The sequence below is a fragment of the Paroedura picta genome, chromosome 3 (genome assembly GCF_049243985.1).
Source record: "Paroedura picta isolate Pp20150507F chromosome 3, Ppicta_v3.0, whole genome shotgun sequence".
NCBI lineage: Eukaryota > Metazoa > Chordata > Lepidosauria > Squamata > Gekkonidae > Paroedura > Paroedura picta.
Window position 1 is genome coordinate 42,535,453 of NC_135371.1, and position 17,269 is coordinate 42,552,721.

At 48.1% G+C, this 17,269-nt stretch overlaps 1 protein-coding gene across 4 annotated transcripts in view; it reads right to left on the reverse strand.

The window, feature by feature from the left end:
* Positions 1-17,269, reverse strand: part of GATA2 (GATA binding protein 2) — a 29,938-nt gene that overhangs the window by 3,301 nt on the left and 9,368 nt on the right. For 2 of the 4 annotated variants that reach the window (XM_077325415.1, XM_077325413.1), the window contains exons 2-5: positions 11,254-11,681; positions 10,452-11,105; positions 7,277-7,455; positions 137-262 (exon numbers count right to left, since the gene is read on the reverse strand). In XM_077325415.1, the coding sequence (XP_077181530.1) occupies positions 137-262; positions 7,277-7,455; positions 10,452-11,105; positions 11,254-11,482 (1,188 nt within the window). In that variant the 5' untranslated portion in view covers positions 11,483-11,681. Of the gene's footprint in view, positions 1-136; positions 263-7,276; positions 7,456-10,451; positions 11,106-11,253; positions 11,682-12,283; positions 12,657-17,269 lie in introns of those variants that run through there. The other 2 variants (XM_077325414.1, XM_077325416.1) reach the window with 2 other exon arrangements.

The window sequence follows — 17,269 nt, forward strand, 5'->3', positions numbered from 1 at the left end:
GAACTTTAAAGAGCTTCTTTAAAAAAATTAAAAAGGACCCTGTGTGCCATGAATACAGGGCTGGTGGACGCTACTCAGTTGAAGCATCAATCTCAGCTAAGCAAGCAAAGAAACGGCGCCGTGAGCAAATACTCACATTGTGCAATTTATAGTAAAGTCCACAGGCATTACAGACTGGGTCCCCGTTGGCATTACGTCGCCATAAGGTGGTGGTGGTGGTCTGGCAGTTTGCACAACAAGTCCCTGCTCTCCGAGCTGCTGACTGATGAAAGAAGGGAGAGGAACGGTTGAAGACAGTGGCAGTGCCGCCAGCAGAGAGACAAAAATGACAATTTTAAAAGGCAAACTCTTTATGAAATAAATCAGACAAAACCACCCTTAATTTTAAAATGTTTTCTTTGGGATTTTGACATTTTAAAAAAGCAGCAATGCTAACAGATAGTGTGTGTCCAAGTAGGTCTAGCTACTAACAGGGGACGTTTTTAACCTGAAAGCATTTTGACGTCTAACATCTTTGATCCATATACCCTGGGATTCTGATTCTGCAGCTGCTTGATGGTATCAGCCCTGGTGTCCATTTGCTGGCACCCTGCTTGCTTTCTCATCCTCTGTATGCATGAAACTGCCTTTCCAATGAACTAAATGGGAAATTTCATCTTCACAAAGTTCCGTGTATCAGAATGGGCATAGTAATCTGGATTTTATGTTGGACACTGAAAATTCGAGAGGAACTGTCTAAAACTTACTATCCAGATAAATAACTTTGTGGTAGCAATAATGCAGAGACTGATCCCCAGATTATTTTTAAGCTTCCGCCCTACTTTCTCAATGTTTTGCAATATTTACGATACAATCAATGCAAGATGCATCACAAATCTTGGCATTTCCACCCAAGGTAACAAATGTTTGGTGTGTGTACCCACCCATCTTTCACGAAGGGCTACATGAGTGTAAACCCGAGAGACCCAGATTTCTGATTTCTCAAGACACTTAAAGAAATGATTTGTACTCTTGGCCTAACATGCATTTAGTATTAATCAGGACAAAAAGAATTTACATTGATTACGATTTGTAACCTGATAGTTTAGTGTATTTAGGCAGCTAGTCCATTCAACCTGAGGTTGTTTTTTTTTTTAACTCACTAGCCCTTGGACCAAAATATCTGTCTGCGACACTGCTGTAACATCAAGATTTGCACTGTCATGCAATGTACGGTCTGTCATAAACATTTATAAAGATACTTCTTTAGCAAATCCTCTGGCAGCAATCATTGCAGCTTTCCATTAAAAATGTATAATTTGTCACTGCCCTTTTGCAAGCGAAATGAAGAACGTTAAACTAGCCCTTACATTTTGTTACATATACACAGTGCAATTCTAAGCATTTAAACTCAGAAATAACTCCTGTTGAGTTTATTGAGACTCACTCCCTAGCAAGTATACTTAGAATTGCAGCCTTAGAAAATCAACTGAAGTCTTACATCAAAAACGGCTGACCCACTACTGACTTCGTGAACTTAGAAGATAGCAAAACAGTGCAGCTTCAATGCTTGTGAAGTGCTGAAATCTATGGGGGAAATTCCTATGTTTACCCCTGTTGTTCTATAACTTTTCTCAACTCCAAGGGAAAAAAAAAAGATTCTCCACTCCTGAACATGAAAGAGAATAAGATGTACATTCACACAAAACTTTTAATTTCCCCCCCAAGATTGGCACTTGGCTGGGTGACCCATAACCCTGAAAACAATAGGGTCATTTCAAAAGGGGTTTGTGTGTGAGCGGATAATGCGCACTCTCTTTTGGGAAACAATCCCTCCTACAAAGTGTTCAAAGGTATCCTGCTCCAGGAAATATCTTCATTGCTGGTAATCTCCATTTGGTACAAACTGGTAAATGCCATGAGAAGATATGTATTTTCTAACATAAACCATAGACTGCCTGGTCTTTAAAATGCTCCACAAACATGACATGGGACATATGTTGCATAAACTGTTGTATTGGTTTAATTTATTGGGGCACATTTTCCCAGAAATTTCTGAAACCGCCATGAAATGGCACCTCAGGCAATTATCCACAGTACTGTGGTGGTATAAGGGAAGGGGAGTCGACATGGGATAACCCAATCTAGCCAGATCTCAGAAGCTAATCAGGGGATAGGATGCCACCGAGAAAGACTCTGCAGAAGAAGGCAAAGGCAAACTTGTTTTGAAAGTCCCTTGCCCAGGATGCTAAAAATCAGTTGTGACTGGACAGCACATCCGCACGTATGTAGAAGAATATGAGACAGAACGGTATTCTGTATCCTTGAGAGCAAGCGCCAGACCACGCAAGGTGTGACTGTGCTCCATTCCCTACCATCTCACACCAGTTTCAGACAAACTGAAACTTAGGAGCAGCTCAAGTGTGAGAATTAGGGGCTTGATGGTCTCCACTGTGTACAACAAATGCTGGTTCTCCAGTCATGGCTATTTGTCAGGATACACTAATGAAAAGCTGATAATGTGTTTGTCGATTCTCACAGTTTCATCAGGAGTATTGTAATGGAGTGCTAGCCCTTTACGCGCTAGCTCTCAGAGGTGAGAAATGGCAGTGATATACTGATGTTAATTTATTTTTACAATAGCTGTTACTACACTTGGCATGTAGGGGCTGTAGAGCTAATATATTTTTGTCATAAGGTTGTTTTTTAAAAAAGGAAATCAGTGCACCTCGCTCTTGCAAAAAAAACAAACAAAAGCAAAAACAAAGCAAGAGTAAAAATACCGTATAAAAATCTTGAGGTAACCCTCCCATGGGGCAAGCTTAAACTGTCCCTTGTGTGCAGCACAGTGGGAGATGGGTGCCCGTGACCCAGGCAGCATCATTTGCCCAGATATTCTCCTGCGTGAGCACTACTGTAATTAGCAAGCCTGCCCAACAACAGAGCACTAGAAAGTGGGTGTTGGCAAGACTGCCAGGATTTAGGGATGCCAGCCTCCGGCTCACCCCCATGTTAGTTCTCCCGGAGAACAGGGCTGCTTTGGAGGGTGCATTCCATAGCACTGTACTCTTCTGATGTCCCTGTCCTCCTCAGGCTCCATCCCCCAGTCTTCAGGAGTTTCCCAGCCAGGATGTGGCCACCTTCCCCCACCCCCTTCCAGCCCCTGCCAGTAGGCAAGGGGACGTGGCAACCCTACCAAGATTTTCTCAGGCACCAAAATGTTTCAGGCTATCCCAATTACAGCCTTATTGTTCACAACTGAGCCCTGACCTGAATAGTCCAGGCTAGCCTGATCTCATCAGCTCTCAAACGCCAAGTTAGAATTTGGAATACCAGGGTGGCTGTGCAGAGGCAGGCAATGGCAAACCACCTCTGACCTCTACGGTCTAGAAGGACATCCTATTCCCGATCAGCTGCTCAGGTGGAGGGAGGGAGGGAAGGAGAGAGGGAGAGAGAAGCTTGGGCTCAATTCAGAGGCCTCCTTTCTTTGACCTAATAGCAGAGTAAATGGGTTGCAAGTGACACTCTGCCCTCTATAGGGGAGGGCAATGCGGAAAGTCCTCAAAATGTACAAGCAAATGTTCTGCCTGTTGCTACGTCTTAAGGCAGGGGCACAGCTCAGCGATAGAGCACATGCTTGGCATGCGGAGAATCCCAAATTCAATCCCATGTGCCTCCAGTTAAACAAGTCGGTGCCTGAGGCCCTGAAGAGCTGCTGAATAGACAAAACTAACCTTGGTGGACCATATACTTAATTAAGCATAAAAGAGGTTCATGCTGGAAGATCAGTAGCAAGAAGAGCTTCACTCAGCAGTTCAGAAGTGCCTAGTAGCAATGGACTATTATTATTATTAATGGAATTACATTGATGCCACCCTACCATTTGCCGGCAGACTGCCAGATATACCCCACTCATTGCACCTTCATTTCCATACATGTGCCCGAAGATTACTGTAACTGGATCCAAATGCATGTATCTCTTCTTACAGAGCTATGCCTTCTGGCTTTACCTCTAGCTAACATTCCCATTAAAGTAGATTCAGGTGGGTAGCCATGTTGGTCTGATCAGCAGAACAATGTTTGAGTCCAGGAGTATCTTTTAGAACAGCAAAGTTTTGTTCAAAGTATAAGCTTTTGTGTGCATACAATGGAATGGAAATTACCAGTCCATACATATAGGCAGAGGGTGAGCAGTAAATTAGCATACAGCATAATGAAGACATTTAACAGATTTAATGAACAAACAGGAATAACAAAATTGGAGATTGGTGGGCAGATATATCCTTAATTGTGGAATGGTGAGAGTAATTAACTTAGAACCTTGCCATTTTGCTCCATTCGTCTCTTCTCCAGCATGGAAGTAACCTTAACAGCATCTTCTTCTTTAAAGTGAGTCTATTGGCTGTGTAGAGTTATCTCCCCTGTCCCCAGAACAGAGAAATGCATTCCAATCTACCATTTCAAATTGCATTACATACAATTATTATTCATTATGTTACATTACAAGCAACTGTTCTAATCTAGTATTTCAAATACGTAATAAAATAAAGAAGACATACAACCCTTCTGGTGTATGTAACAGTTGAAAGAGCTGAATGAGCATATGTAGTGAAATAAAAAACCAATATCCCTGTTAAGTCCTGGAGATTCCATTGTTCTGAGTGTTGTAGTAACTTTCATTTGTTCAGCTTCTTGAGCTGGGCTACACCCAAACAGATCAAACTCAATGCCAAAGGAATTTGGTCACCAATCTGACAAGAATTACAAGATTGAGAAATCTGTAGGAGAACAATTCAACCTTCTAAGACATTAAGTAAGTTACCTCGAAGTAGCTTAGTTTTTTTTGGGGGGGGGTGTTGCAAAGAAACTTCAGGACAGGGACACTGCTGAGTTGCAAGTTATTAGAACACTCAAAATAATAGAATCCCCCAAATTTAACAGGGATACCAGTTTCTTATTTTATTACATATAGTACTTCATTCAGCCTTTACTACTGTGTTCTCACCAATCTACCAGAAGAACCACATCCTCTTTATTTTATTTTATTTTTTATTTGGAATAATAGATTGGAATAGTAGCTTGTAATGTTACATAGTAGAATGTAATATAATCTGGAATGGTAGACTGGAATGTATTTCTCTAGTCTGGGGATAGGTGAGACAACTCCACGCAGCCATTCGCCCCACTTCAAAGAAGAAAATGCTGTTAAGGTTGCCTCCACCCCTGGGAGAAGCTGGACAGAGTATAATGGCAGGGTTTCGGTTAATCTCAGCATTTCACAAGGGAGGATACATCTGCCCATAAATCAACAATTCTGACATATTTATTTCCTTCACTATGTTTCCCCCCCAGAATTAAACCCACACAAATGGTAACGGTATCAACTAAGGTTGCAATTCCTGTCTGGTCCCTGAATCTGTTAAACATCTTCATTATGCTGTATGCTAACTTGCTGCTAACCCTCTACCTATAACGTATGGACTGGTAATTTTCATTCCATTGTATCTGAGGAAGTGTGCATGCACATAAAAGTTTATAGCTTGAATAAAAGGTGCCCCTGGACTCAAACACTGTTCTAACATTCCCGTTAATAGTCAAGTATCCAATTTTTTAAAAAAAGTTTTGGAAGGCCCACAGGAAATCAAGGCAATACTGCATTTAAAACTAGTAATCATTATGCTGGACATTGTTTACAGATAAGCAACAAGATGTCAGTATTCACTGCTGAAATGTCAGTTTTCCTCCCCTCCTCCTTCAGTTCTCTGATCAAATGAGTAAACAATGATAAGACAAATTAAATCTTAAAATGTGTTCCCCAACAGCCCTTGCAGTTAGTTAAGAGCTTGCAGACTCCCAAACATTTGGAAGCGGGGAGCGATGTTTGCATATTTGAGATGGTTTATTGATACTAGACTCTGCTGCTTAACTCAATGGCCTGTCCCCATTTAGTCTGGCACGGAGTTCAGCCTGCAAGAGACGATAATGTTACACTGTTGTCTTAACATTTTTCTAGACGTGTCAGTCACTTCAGAAGGAAAGCAAGTCATTAAGAAGCTCTCCCTGTTGAAATTTTGACTCCCAGCCGAAATCCTCTATATTCCATCAGGCCATTAGATCTCCCACTATTTGCTCTTGCAAAAAAAAAAAAAGAAAAAGAAAAAAAAAAGCCCCCCAATGGCAGAGAGATTTTTAGGCCCCCTAAATCACATTACTCCAACAAATATTATTCTTAGCAGGTTTTTATACAGCATTTGTGGAATGGAGTGTAATCGCAATTTCAAAACAGCCAGCCTGACTGGCATGCCTTGCCTATAGAAACTCTTTAAAGCTTTTAGAGTCAGGAAACAGATCCACAAAGTTTCCTTATCTTCAGCGTACAGATATCCGGATAGGAAACTACTACTGGGAGCTTAGAAAGGCCTCTCTTTTTTTTAATCGCTCAAATGAAAATACAAAGTATAGGTGACTCCATGGAAAAATAATCAGCTTCTTAAAAGGGCAATTAGAGGACTGCCTGCAAAGAGAGCTAATGTTAGTTTTGCCATGGAATCTATGACTGCAAAATTGCTTTATCAAAATAATTATTGAGCTGATAGCAGCAACTCTGACTCATTTGATTTCTCTTTGGACTTTCTGCCTTGGGTCACATTTTGTACTTTTAGTCTGGGAGGGTGGACATGCTCAACACTTCCAATTCCAACCTTCTTCTGAACTGTCCGAGAGGTCAAATGAATTAAAGCTGTCCTTTCTGGACAAGAGAGATCAGAGAGCACGGCCACAGAAACAAACAGGCAGGCAGGGTTTGTCACACACCTTCAAACAGGCAGAGATCTGAAGATTATAGAGAGAGGGAAACAGAAGACAAACCCATGTCCCTCCCTCTCTCTCTCTCTCTCTCTCTCTCTCTCTCTCTCTCTCTCTCCCCCCCCCCCTCCGCTTTTTGCAACATACAGATAATAATACTGACCCAGCCTCTTGGCACTGTTGCAAAAGTTACAATAAAATAAAATATAATAAAATGTGTGATACAGGCGCTAATTGTGTTCATGTGCACAAACAGAGAAACACGTATCCTAAATGGCCGCTATCCTGAACCTTGGCATGAAATGGCTGCAGCTAGCATCCTTAAAACCTGTCTCTAGGCTATGTTGTGACCTCTGGCCGACACCGATCTCATGTACTGCTGTCTACTTTCAGCTCTGAAGCCCTGGAGATGGGTCAGGCCACTGCCTCTCCATCAGATGCGTGTGTGGTCCCATTAAAGCACTTAGCCCCTAGTAGAGAAAGAGACACCTACCAGTCTCCGTTTAGGTTTAATGAGAGGTCGATTTTGACCATTCATTTTGTGGTAGAGCCCGCAGGCGTTACACAGGTAATGCCCAGTGCCGTCTCTTCTCCAGAGAGGGGTGGCAGTGGCTCCACAGTTGACACACTCTCTGCCTTCTAAATGGAAACACGAAGAAACCGGATTTCTTTCTTTAAAAACAAATTCACAAAAGCGTTTTGCATTGTCCTTTGAGGCATATTCCAGAAGTCAAAACAGCACATTATTCAATGCATTTAAGGGGAGGGGGGGAGAGAGAGGGAGATCAGTGAAAAACATTTACAGGGCATGCAAGGAGGGGCTAAGCTGTCTAGGCCATCTCTAGAGTGACACTGATTTACAAGCAGCAATTTCTAAAAAGCAATGATCCAAAAAGAACAGGGTCCAATCGAACTGGAATTATTTGAAATGCAACATGACACCAGGTGCTCTGCTCCACTCCTCCCTCAACCTGGGCCACCTCTGCGAGTGCATTCTCCTCATCTCTGACAACTAGGCAGGAGCAGCAATAATTCTTCAGGGAGGGCCACACCGTTTGGAATGGTTACCTAGGTGGAAGGACAACTCGCCACCACCCAAGCAGCCCCAAACTTTTCTAGTGAATGTTTCCCCCCCTCTAAACTAGTAAAGCAGGGGAATATCCTACATAACATAAAGAGAAATGTTAGCATGTTATTATATGGGGGATGCTTTAAAACTTTTTTTTCTCCTCCAATTTATGCTTTCCTAAGGAAGTTCTAATTTATGATGTGCATTTTCTGTTCCTGGCTTATTCACGCTCTTTTTCTTTCCATTTACTGGCCATAGGTTGTTCCCGATTGGCTCAAAAGGCTCTGAAATATATATGTATCCATACTCACAAACCAACAAAAAGTTATTTGCTAAAAATTCATTTTTTTTCAAGTCTGTTCAATCCAGAAAATTCTTTTCACATAGTTTATGCAAATCATACCCTATTTAATGCAGAGGAAATACACTTTGGCCAGTAACTCGAGCAGGCTACGCTGAGTTCAGCTACGCCTGTGTCTCCTTTAATCTGTGGAGTGGGTGGTTTTTAAACAGTGCAGGCTGGAGTGAAAAATGAGGGAATGCTATGAAGCCGAGTTCCTAGCTTTTGTCCCTCCTTGGGCAGGAAGCTGCAGGAGTCGCCTTGTCGTGAGTCTTGGCTTTCCTACAAAAACATTAAGTGGTCACGAACTCTCCCCAGTTCCAAATACAGGACGGGGGTCTCCATTACAAAAGTTAGAAAAATTCACATCTAATAAAAACCCTTATATTGCAGGAAGGGGAAGGGGGGCTAAGGGGAGACTGCGACCTAATTCTCCAAGGTGGCTGACTATTTATACAGTCTGGAGCAGTTTACAAAAAGAGTGGCAGAATGTAGATTCCCCACCCCCATTATATTTTGTTTCTCTATGTTGGCAACAACACTTGGTCACTTATTAGGAAAAGTGTGACTTTCCCCAACCCCTACACACCCCTCAACTCACTCTCTAAAGGGAGTGATTTGAACTAGAGATCTTGAGGCAGTAAAACATGTGATATTTTTGTTGCAGTGCTCATAAAAGAGATCATGTTTCTGAATTACTACCCACTTTGAAAAGAGATGTGTGAATATACACGAATATCCTGTTTTATTTTTGCTTTACGGTCACATTGCTGGAATAATGTGACCGTAAAGCAAAAAAAGATTTATTATTATCTTCTGATGAAGGGTTAAAAAGCAAGAATTTTAACGTGGCAAAATGAACACAAATTGGTTTTCTATTCATGGGATTATTATTCATTAAACTTAGAGATTTTAAAAGAAATTGAGGTTAAAAGGACTTTCTGGAATGAAGTTTTTGTGAACAAAATATTAAAGTGACATGTTTAACAAAAAGGGATAAGCAGGAATTAAGATTATGTGTGTCACTTATTTTCTTCCCGTTTTAATGGATTCATTTAAATTAGTATTTACAAGGTACCTTAGCCGTGGCACTGGTATGTAAACTATATGTGAACTTTTGCTCTCTGAATGATCTGAAGGAAATCAGGCCCTTTGGAAGTTTTAAGAAAATGGCCTTGCAAATTTCAGACCTGAGCAGTTCCTTCTTTGCAAATTGCCCTCCTTAATAAAGATGCATTTCATTGAAAATTAACAAAAGCAATTCAGTGGAGATACCTCAAAAGGAGGCAAAGAAATACCCGATCTTGCCAAGCATTTCCAGAGAATACAGCTGGCCTAGGCCTTTATGTTGCTGCGTTAAGAGATTTTCCAATATAAACCCTGATTTGCATAATTCAGATCTGCCAGGGTTTCTGGCTTGGTTTTTCCCCCCTCCCCAACGGATTACTGTGTCCCTTGGGCCCAATGGTGACCAAATGCTACAGAAACCAGTGGGGTGGAATTTGGAGGGAGCAAGGGCTTGCCTACAAGCAATTAGCAACGACAAATTAAACTTTTGAAAGCTATGGATGCCCCCCCTGTTCCAAGCTGCTCCTCCGTCCTCACAAAACAGCCAAATAAATTCAATTTGATTTCTTATTAAAAGCGGGCTGTGTAAATCCATTGAGGACCAAATGCCACGTATTAAAAAGTGACATTTGGAAATGACTCAGTCCCGATATTTACCCACCTTTTAAGACATTTAACTACCCTTTTATACAGGCACAAGGCATTTAATAAACTGTTCCTGCAATATCAGCCATACATGCAACCAGGGCTTTTATCTGCCTAGACAGGAGGGGTAGGTTTATTCCGAATTAATACTGCCGGTATATGAGCAGGGGATCACCGAAAGCCAGCATTTATTTGACTCCCTTTTTTCTTTTCTTTTTAAAGGGATCGAAACTTCACTCACTCACTCATCCTGTGTCATGTTTTGTCTTTTTGGATTAGTGGGCTGTGTTGCCTATTGCCCCAGGTACATGGCACATGTGTCCCCAAGGCCTCCTCGGTTAGGAGTAGCTCTCGATGTTGCCCTGATGAGGGTGAGGGCGATGGGAACATTAGGGGCATGCAAGAGCCAGCAACTAGCTGTGGGCCTGGGATCTCTCTCTCCAGGGCAAGGGGGCCTAGCCCTCGAGCAATGGGGCGGGGGTCTGGCTACCTGGGGTCCCCCCCCACGCGCCCCCCCCCCAGTCCCGGGCGGAGGGTCGGGCTTACCTGAGCAGGAGCGGGCCTTGCTGCGCTGCTTGGGGGTGAAGCTGGAGGCGGGCCCGCCGAGGAAGCTGCCCGGGTGGAAGAGGCTGCCGCCGTAGTCGTGGGCGGCGGCGGGCACGTAGGAGGGGTAGGTGGGGATGGGGTGGTGGGTGGCGGGCTGGGCGCCCATGGCGGCGGCCAGGCTGGGGCGCAGCGGGCTGGCGCTCTCCATCTTGAGGCCGTCGGCCAGGCCGGCCGGGTACTTGAGCGGCGGCGGCTCCTTGTCGTCGGGCCGGCTGGCGGCGGCGGGCGAGGCGGCGCTGCTGGCGGCGGCGGGGTCGGGCGAGACCTCCTTGGGCGGCGTGGGCGGGAAGCCGAAGAGGTGCGCGGCCGAGTGCGACGCCGGCGTGAGCGAGGCGGCCGAGGCGCCCCCCGACGACGAGCCGCCGCCGCCCCCTCCTCCGCCGCCTCCTCCTCCTCCGCCGCCGCCGCCCGGGTAGACGGAGAGGGCGCCGGGGGGCGCGCCGGCCGGGTGCAGGGGCCCCTTGGCGAAGGGGCTGACCGTCCACGGGTTGTGGTGGTGGGCCGCCGAGAGCGCCGCTTTGCCGCTGTCCAGCCACGGCAGGCCCGGGCTGTGGAGCAAGTGGGGCCGGCACATCTGGCTCCCCGTCAGGCGCGCTGCGGGGCGGGAAGAGAAGCAAGGGCGGCCGTCAGTCCCCCGCGGCCCAAGGCCCCCGGACGCCCCCTCTCGCCGCCCCCCCCCCAGCACCCCGCCGCAGCCTTCCTCCCAGCAGAGGACTAGCCCGAGCCCCCCCCCCCCACTCACCGTGCGCCTGGCTGTAGGAGACGCGGGCGCGGGCGTGGGCCGGGTTGGCGTAGTAGGGGTTGCCCTGGGAGTCGAGGTGGTTGAAGAAGACGTCCACCTCGTCCGGCGGGAGGAGCTGCGCCGGTTCCATGTAGTTGTGCGCCAGGCCCGGGTGGTGCGAGTCCGGGTGCTGCCCGTTGAGGACGGCGTGATGGGCCATCCAGCGGGGCTGGTCCGTGGCGACCTCCATGGCTGCGGCCTTCTGCCCCGCTCCGCCCCGAAAGGCCTCCCCGCTCGCCCCAACCCGGGTCTCTCCGGGGCCGCCCTCCCCTTCTCAAGTGGGCCGCGTCGAAGTCTCAAGGCAGCTCAGGCGGCCTCGGAAGGGGGCTCCCTCTTGGCAGCGGGGAAGTCGTCGCCGGGCGCTCCTGCCGCACACCTGGGCTGCCCACCTGCAAGGAGGAAGGGGAGGTTAGCACGGGCCAGGAAGCAAGACCCCACCCCGCCGCCCGCCCAGCGCGCCTCCGGCTCTCGCCAGCAGAGACACTGCGGCCACATGGGTTGTCAGAAATGGGGAGCGGAGGGGAGGGTGAGGGAGGGAGGGAGGGAGAAAGATTGTGCATAGCTCCCCTCTCCCCCCCCCCCCAACCTCTCCAAGCCTCCCCTCTTGCCGCTTCCACGCGTCCCAAAGCCATTTTTTTAAAGTTCGCTACTGGGGAAAGGGAAAAAAGCAACAACAACAAAAAATCACCAGCACAGATTTCGCCACAGTTGTCCTTAAAGCAACTTTGGGCAGATATGCTTTCACACAAGGAGGACAGGAAGGCAGTCCTCTTTTGATTTACATCTAGTTTCAATTGAGAAACTCAAAGCAAAAAACATACAAACACACACACAGGGAAGGAAAGGAAAGAAATGCCCCCCCCCCTTCAGAAATACACAGGCAGTCACCCCCCCCCCCCCCCAGTAATCCCGATGCGTTTGGTCCTGCAGGATAAAGCCCCGCCGCCTTGCCCTCCTTCCCTTCCCCCCACAGACTAGCCAGCATACTTACAGCGAGCCCTTCCTTCCCAGCAGAGCGAGTCTAACTCCGAATGTTTGAAAAGTTTCTTTATGAGGTTGTAAACGGGGGTGGGGGCGGGGGGGGGGGGTGACGGATGATTGTTTGGAGGATGGAAATGCCGCGGCGAGCGAGCGCAGGAGAGGCGGCCTGGACGGAGGCTCTTACTCGGATGGCAAGCGCCACTTATGCTGGCCTTTTTTGTAACATCCCCAAAGCATCCTATGTCAGCTCTGGCGCCAGCTGGACTCAGTTCAGTAGACATGAACTAGGGGCGACGACGCGCGGGCTAAGAACCACCGCCCAGCCAATCAGTAGCTCGGCGCCCAGCCTAGCCTTGCGATTGGCCCCAGAAAATCTACATTCCCCTCATTTACTCCAAACAGCGAAAAAGCGCTGAACCCGCCAAAGACTCTTCTCTTCCCCCCCCCGCACCGCTCCCTGCGCGCGCGCACACACTCCATCCCACGCTCCCCTCGCCTTGTTCTACTTTTGCCCCCCCCACCGACACACACACACACACACACACACACACGTCTTCCTTCTCCCCCACGCAGCCATTCTCCTTAGTAGCTAGGTTCGTCAACTGGCAGAGCTTGGCCTGTTTCTGGGGCAGCATGTACTTTATACTAAGTGCTAAGTAAGCCCCTGCACACACACACACACACCAAGAATGTGGGCGCCCAATTATTAGAGGAGGGACCAACAACAATTAGACCAGAGTGGACCAACAAGAGGTCACCCCCCCAAAAAAATGGGGGGGGGAGCGATGCCGTTTCTTAAAGGACTCCCTCCGGTTTCGAACCAGAGCAAGCTCGCTGGCGTTTGTTTGCTTCGCAGGCGCATGTTCGAATCAAAACACATTTCATGCTAGCGATTAGTTTGCAGCGCGGCTGCCTGTTTTCTCCCCACTGGCGTGCCAGCAATGCGCTCCTTGTATTTTTCGATTCGCCGTAACGGCCATCCTCCTGAGTTCAGGCGGTTCATTCGCACCGGCCGTACGCACAGGGACGTGGACTTGCTTGCGAACAAACGCATTCAGGATTGCAACGCGTGGTTCTCTCCCCCCCCCCCCGCCCTCCCCGGGAGAATCAAGGCAGAGCGTTTTGCGTTCGCGTGAAGGAACAAAGAACAAAAATAAAGTACAACTTGTTATTTAAAGCCGCTTTCGTGACACTGGCAGAAGAACTGAGCGGGCTAAGGCAACGAGTGTCTCAGGAGGCGGATTCGTCCATTCTTATTTTAAAATACCCAAGAGTTGCTGCACAAGAAAAAGAAAGTGGCCCTGAAACCATTCCTAGTGGAAGTGTGGGTCGATTTGCAGGCAGCCTTGGCTCACGAAGACTTCCCACGGGGTGCTTTGCACATTTCCCCCTCGGAAGCAGAAAGCCGTTTCCAATTGGACGAGGCTAGGAGATTTCCAAGGGTTGAAAGATTCCCCAAAGACCACACTTTGAGTTCACCTTTCATTCCTTATGGGGTTAAAAAATGATGCCGCAGGATAAAGCTTAAAATCACATTCAAAGTCTTTCTTTTTTTGAAAAAAGTACTTTCTTTTCCTAACCTGTAACTTCGTTGTCACTAGGGGTGTGGGGGTTATTGTTTTTTTAAGTCTTAAATTCTACTTCTGGTGGTAAGAAGCGAAGGAAGCTTTTGAGTCTCCTGCCGGAGCTGGCTAACCGCTTGGTCAGCAGCCTCTCCCCCATTGCCCTGGTATCATTTCACACTTTCCGAGGGGGGGGAAGGAGCAATGAATTGGGGGCGAGGGAATTGTTCGATCACCCAATGGCAAGTCCACGTTTGTTCCGAGCAGATTTTTAAAAGTCAAACCTATTTTACAATACGGAGGACAAAATTAGTGGCCATATTCTTCCTCTCAGCATTTAGGGTATGGTTGGGGTTTGGTTTTGATTTTTTTCATTCGCAGGACAGACTGGCAAAAAAAAAAAACCCAAAACCCAGAACCTTCCTTTCCCCCCCCCCGAAGAGTCACCTTCTCTGCTTTGTTATTCGTGGTCACTGCCAGCGTTGTGTCTCTTCGCATTTGTTTTAGGTTCGCCTGGCCTTGTTTTTCCTGGTCCTGATCAAAAGTCTTCAATCTTCCTTTCAAACCCAAGACTCTGGAGAGCCTAACAAAATCTCTTCCCATTACACCCAAAAGCAAAGGATTTTTTAAATCTTGATGGTCCTGCGCAAGGAGCCTCTCGGCTGCTTTCAACGGTGGATGGTGATGGGGGGGGGGGTGGCATTGGGTTTCTACTCAATTCTTCAGAGCGGTGAAAAGAGCAAGGGCGACTGCCATTCTCACACCGAGACAACCCCCCCCCTTTTTTTCCTCGATATTTACTGGCGATCCCATTCTGCCTTCGTGCCCTCTTAGCTGCTTTCCCCCAACCCTTTGAGCGACCTGCGTGCCTTCAGGCTCTGGTAGATCTAAAGAGATGTTTGCGCATTTATCAGTAGGAGAAGCAGGAGTCTGGTCAGGGAAATATCACTGCTTGAGTTAGGGAAGTTTTGTTCCACCCAGTCCTTGGTATTTTCAGGGCAAAAGCTGCTCCTTTCATCCTCTTTAATATAGGACAGATGCGAGGCGTGTGGCGACCTGTGCTGGGACTGAGGTCGTCCTCACTCTTGCACATCCATCCCCCCATTTTGGAAAAGGCACTTCGGGACTGCTTGAAGGTGTCTTTGCTGGGGAAGGGATTTTCTCCCATCCTTCAACCTTGCAAAGACCTTGTTGGGACATGGCAGGCAACCATCTGATCGAGGTGGGGGCGGGGACCCATTGTCAGCAGATCTATGGGAAACTGGCTGGTCTGGAGGCAGAGGGCAGCGCGCCCAGCGGCACCCTGGCCTGCTTTTGTGCGCTGCGTACAGCAATGCTAACCCACCAGGTTTCTCAGCAGTAGGGTCCTGTGCGCTCAGAACCTGCTGCTTGGAACCAGCCTTTAGGATTGCCGCCTGAAGTGGTTCCAGCCCCTATAAGTGGCTTAGGCCAGGGACCTGGCACGCAAATGCTCGCCCCCTCTCTTCCGGGCCCCTCTCTTCCTAGAAGCCACCCTTCGCCCCTCTTTTCAGTTGCGGCGGGCAGGAGAGGCTCGAATGAGCGTCGACTCTTCTGGCTCAAATAATAGTGTCGAGGAGATTTGTGTCTCCTGTCCCTTTACAGCCACCCCCACCCCACATTTCATGCAGCCCAGCCCCAGACCTTCGCCTGTTTCCTCGGAGGTCAGTCCTCCTGACTTCGGAGAGGTGGCTTTGAAGCAACCGTGCCCAGGTTTGCCACTTGTAGCTCTAAGGGTATGGAAGGGCTCGGAATAAGCCCCCCTGAATCCAGCGCATAAGGCCGGTGCCTACGTTTGCATTTCCCACAGGTGACCGGGCTTTTATGTGCCATTCATTCATTACACAACCTCCTTGGAAGACATTCCCCCAGTCTCGGGCTCATTCTTCTATCAGGAACTTCTTATAAACTTAGCCCAGACTGATTTCAAACCGGGAAGCGCTAGAAGTTGCCCAAACGAACCTGCTCCCTCTCTCCTCCCCTCCCGCCCCGTCCTCTTGCCCCTTCCCTGGCATCCGATCAAACAGGCCTGGTGGGCAGATCCAGGTCTCAGCTGGTGCAGGGAGTGGCAAGGACTCGGTCCCTCCGGCTGCGTGCGGAGCAGGCCAAACCGAGGGAGAGTGAGAGCGAGGGAACTTCAGCCCCGGAGAGAAGCGCTTGGCTCAGACCTCCTTCACTAGCCAGACTTTGGGGGGGGGGGCAGTTCTGGCCCACACCCAACCTGCGTGCCGCTTCTTCCTCGGCCTTTCGTGTGCTTTGGACTCTGGTGGGCATTTGAACCCTCTTGACGGCCCTAATTCCCCACCTTTCCCCTAAAACGCGCCCAGACCGACCAATGCATTTGAAAGGAAGCTCCTCACCCCGGCCGCTCCTTCCCCTCCCCCGCCCTTCAGAAGCCTCGCTCAGTTGCTCGCGCGTAATGCAGCTTCGGCGTTTTTCCGACACGTTTGAATGGAAGGTACAAGGAGATGCAAAGTGTGCCGGCTGCGGGAACAGAGGCGTCATTTCCCCTAGCAGCTTAAGATGTTGTTAATGAGAAACTCATCTAAGCCAAAACTCTTTCATCTGCGGATCTTTAAGAACGCGCGCAATACCTTCGCAAGCTGAACGCCATCTCTTGATTCCCTGGATCCTTGAGGGGTTTTCTTTCTTTTAAAAAAAAGTAAAATAAAATCCTATTTGTTTTTTCAAAGAACATATTAAGTTCTTCAAGAGGCCAAAAGCAACTTTATGGCACTTTCCCCGCACCCCTTGCTCTCTTGTCTATTTCCTGTATCCAAGTGATCAGCACCCTTGATCTGTACACGATTCTGTAGATAAACAATGGGGGGGGGGAGAAAGAGGGAGCGAGCGAGAAGTCTGCACTGAGTTGAGCAAGCAGACATAATAAATATAAACCAACCTTGCAAATACAAATAGCTCCCCTCCCTAATCCGGGCTAAATCTCTGTTTGTGGTCTTTTGAAAACATCGCAGCTCCTTGGAATCCGTTCAGGAAAGATGGGACGGGAGCATCTCCATCCCAGCCGCAATCCAAGTAGACCCGGCCAGACAGGCTGGTTTCAAACTAGCCTCAAGTCTCTCCTCCTCCTCGGACACCTTGATTGTCGCCGGCGTCTGTCCTTCGAGGAACAGAGTTTTGTGGCCGGGACACAAACCGCCCCCCACCCCCCCCCCCACCCCAGTAAGCTCAGTTTGCTTGGCTCAGAGAAAGTGGGGAGAGGTGAATTTGGCACTCCTAGGCTGGCTCCTAAGGATAGGCCCGGCTTCAGCCAGCTGATCATAGTGCCCGACAGCAAACGGCCTTCCATGTCGCCAGTTTCAGGGCGCCAAACAGACTCGTTCGGAAACAACAGGCTTTTAAGCTAAGGAGCTGCTTAAGTTTCACACTGGTTTCAGGGCCCTCGCCTAGCAGTC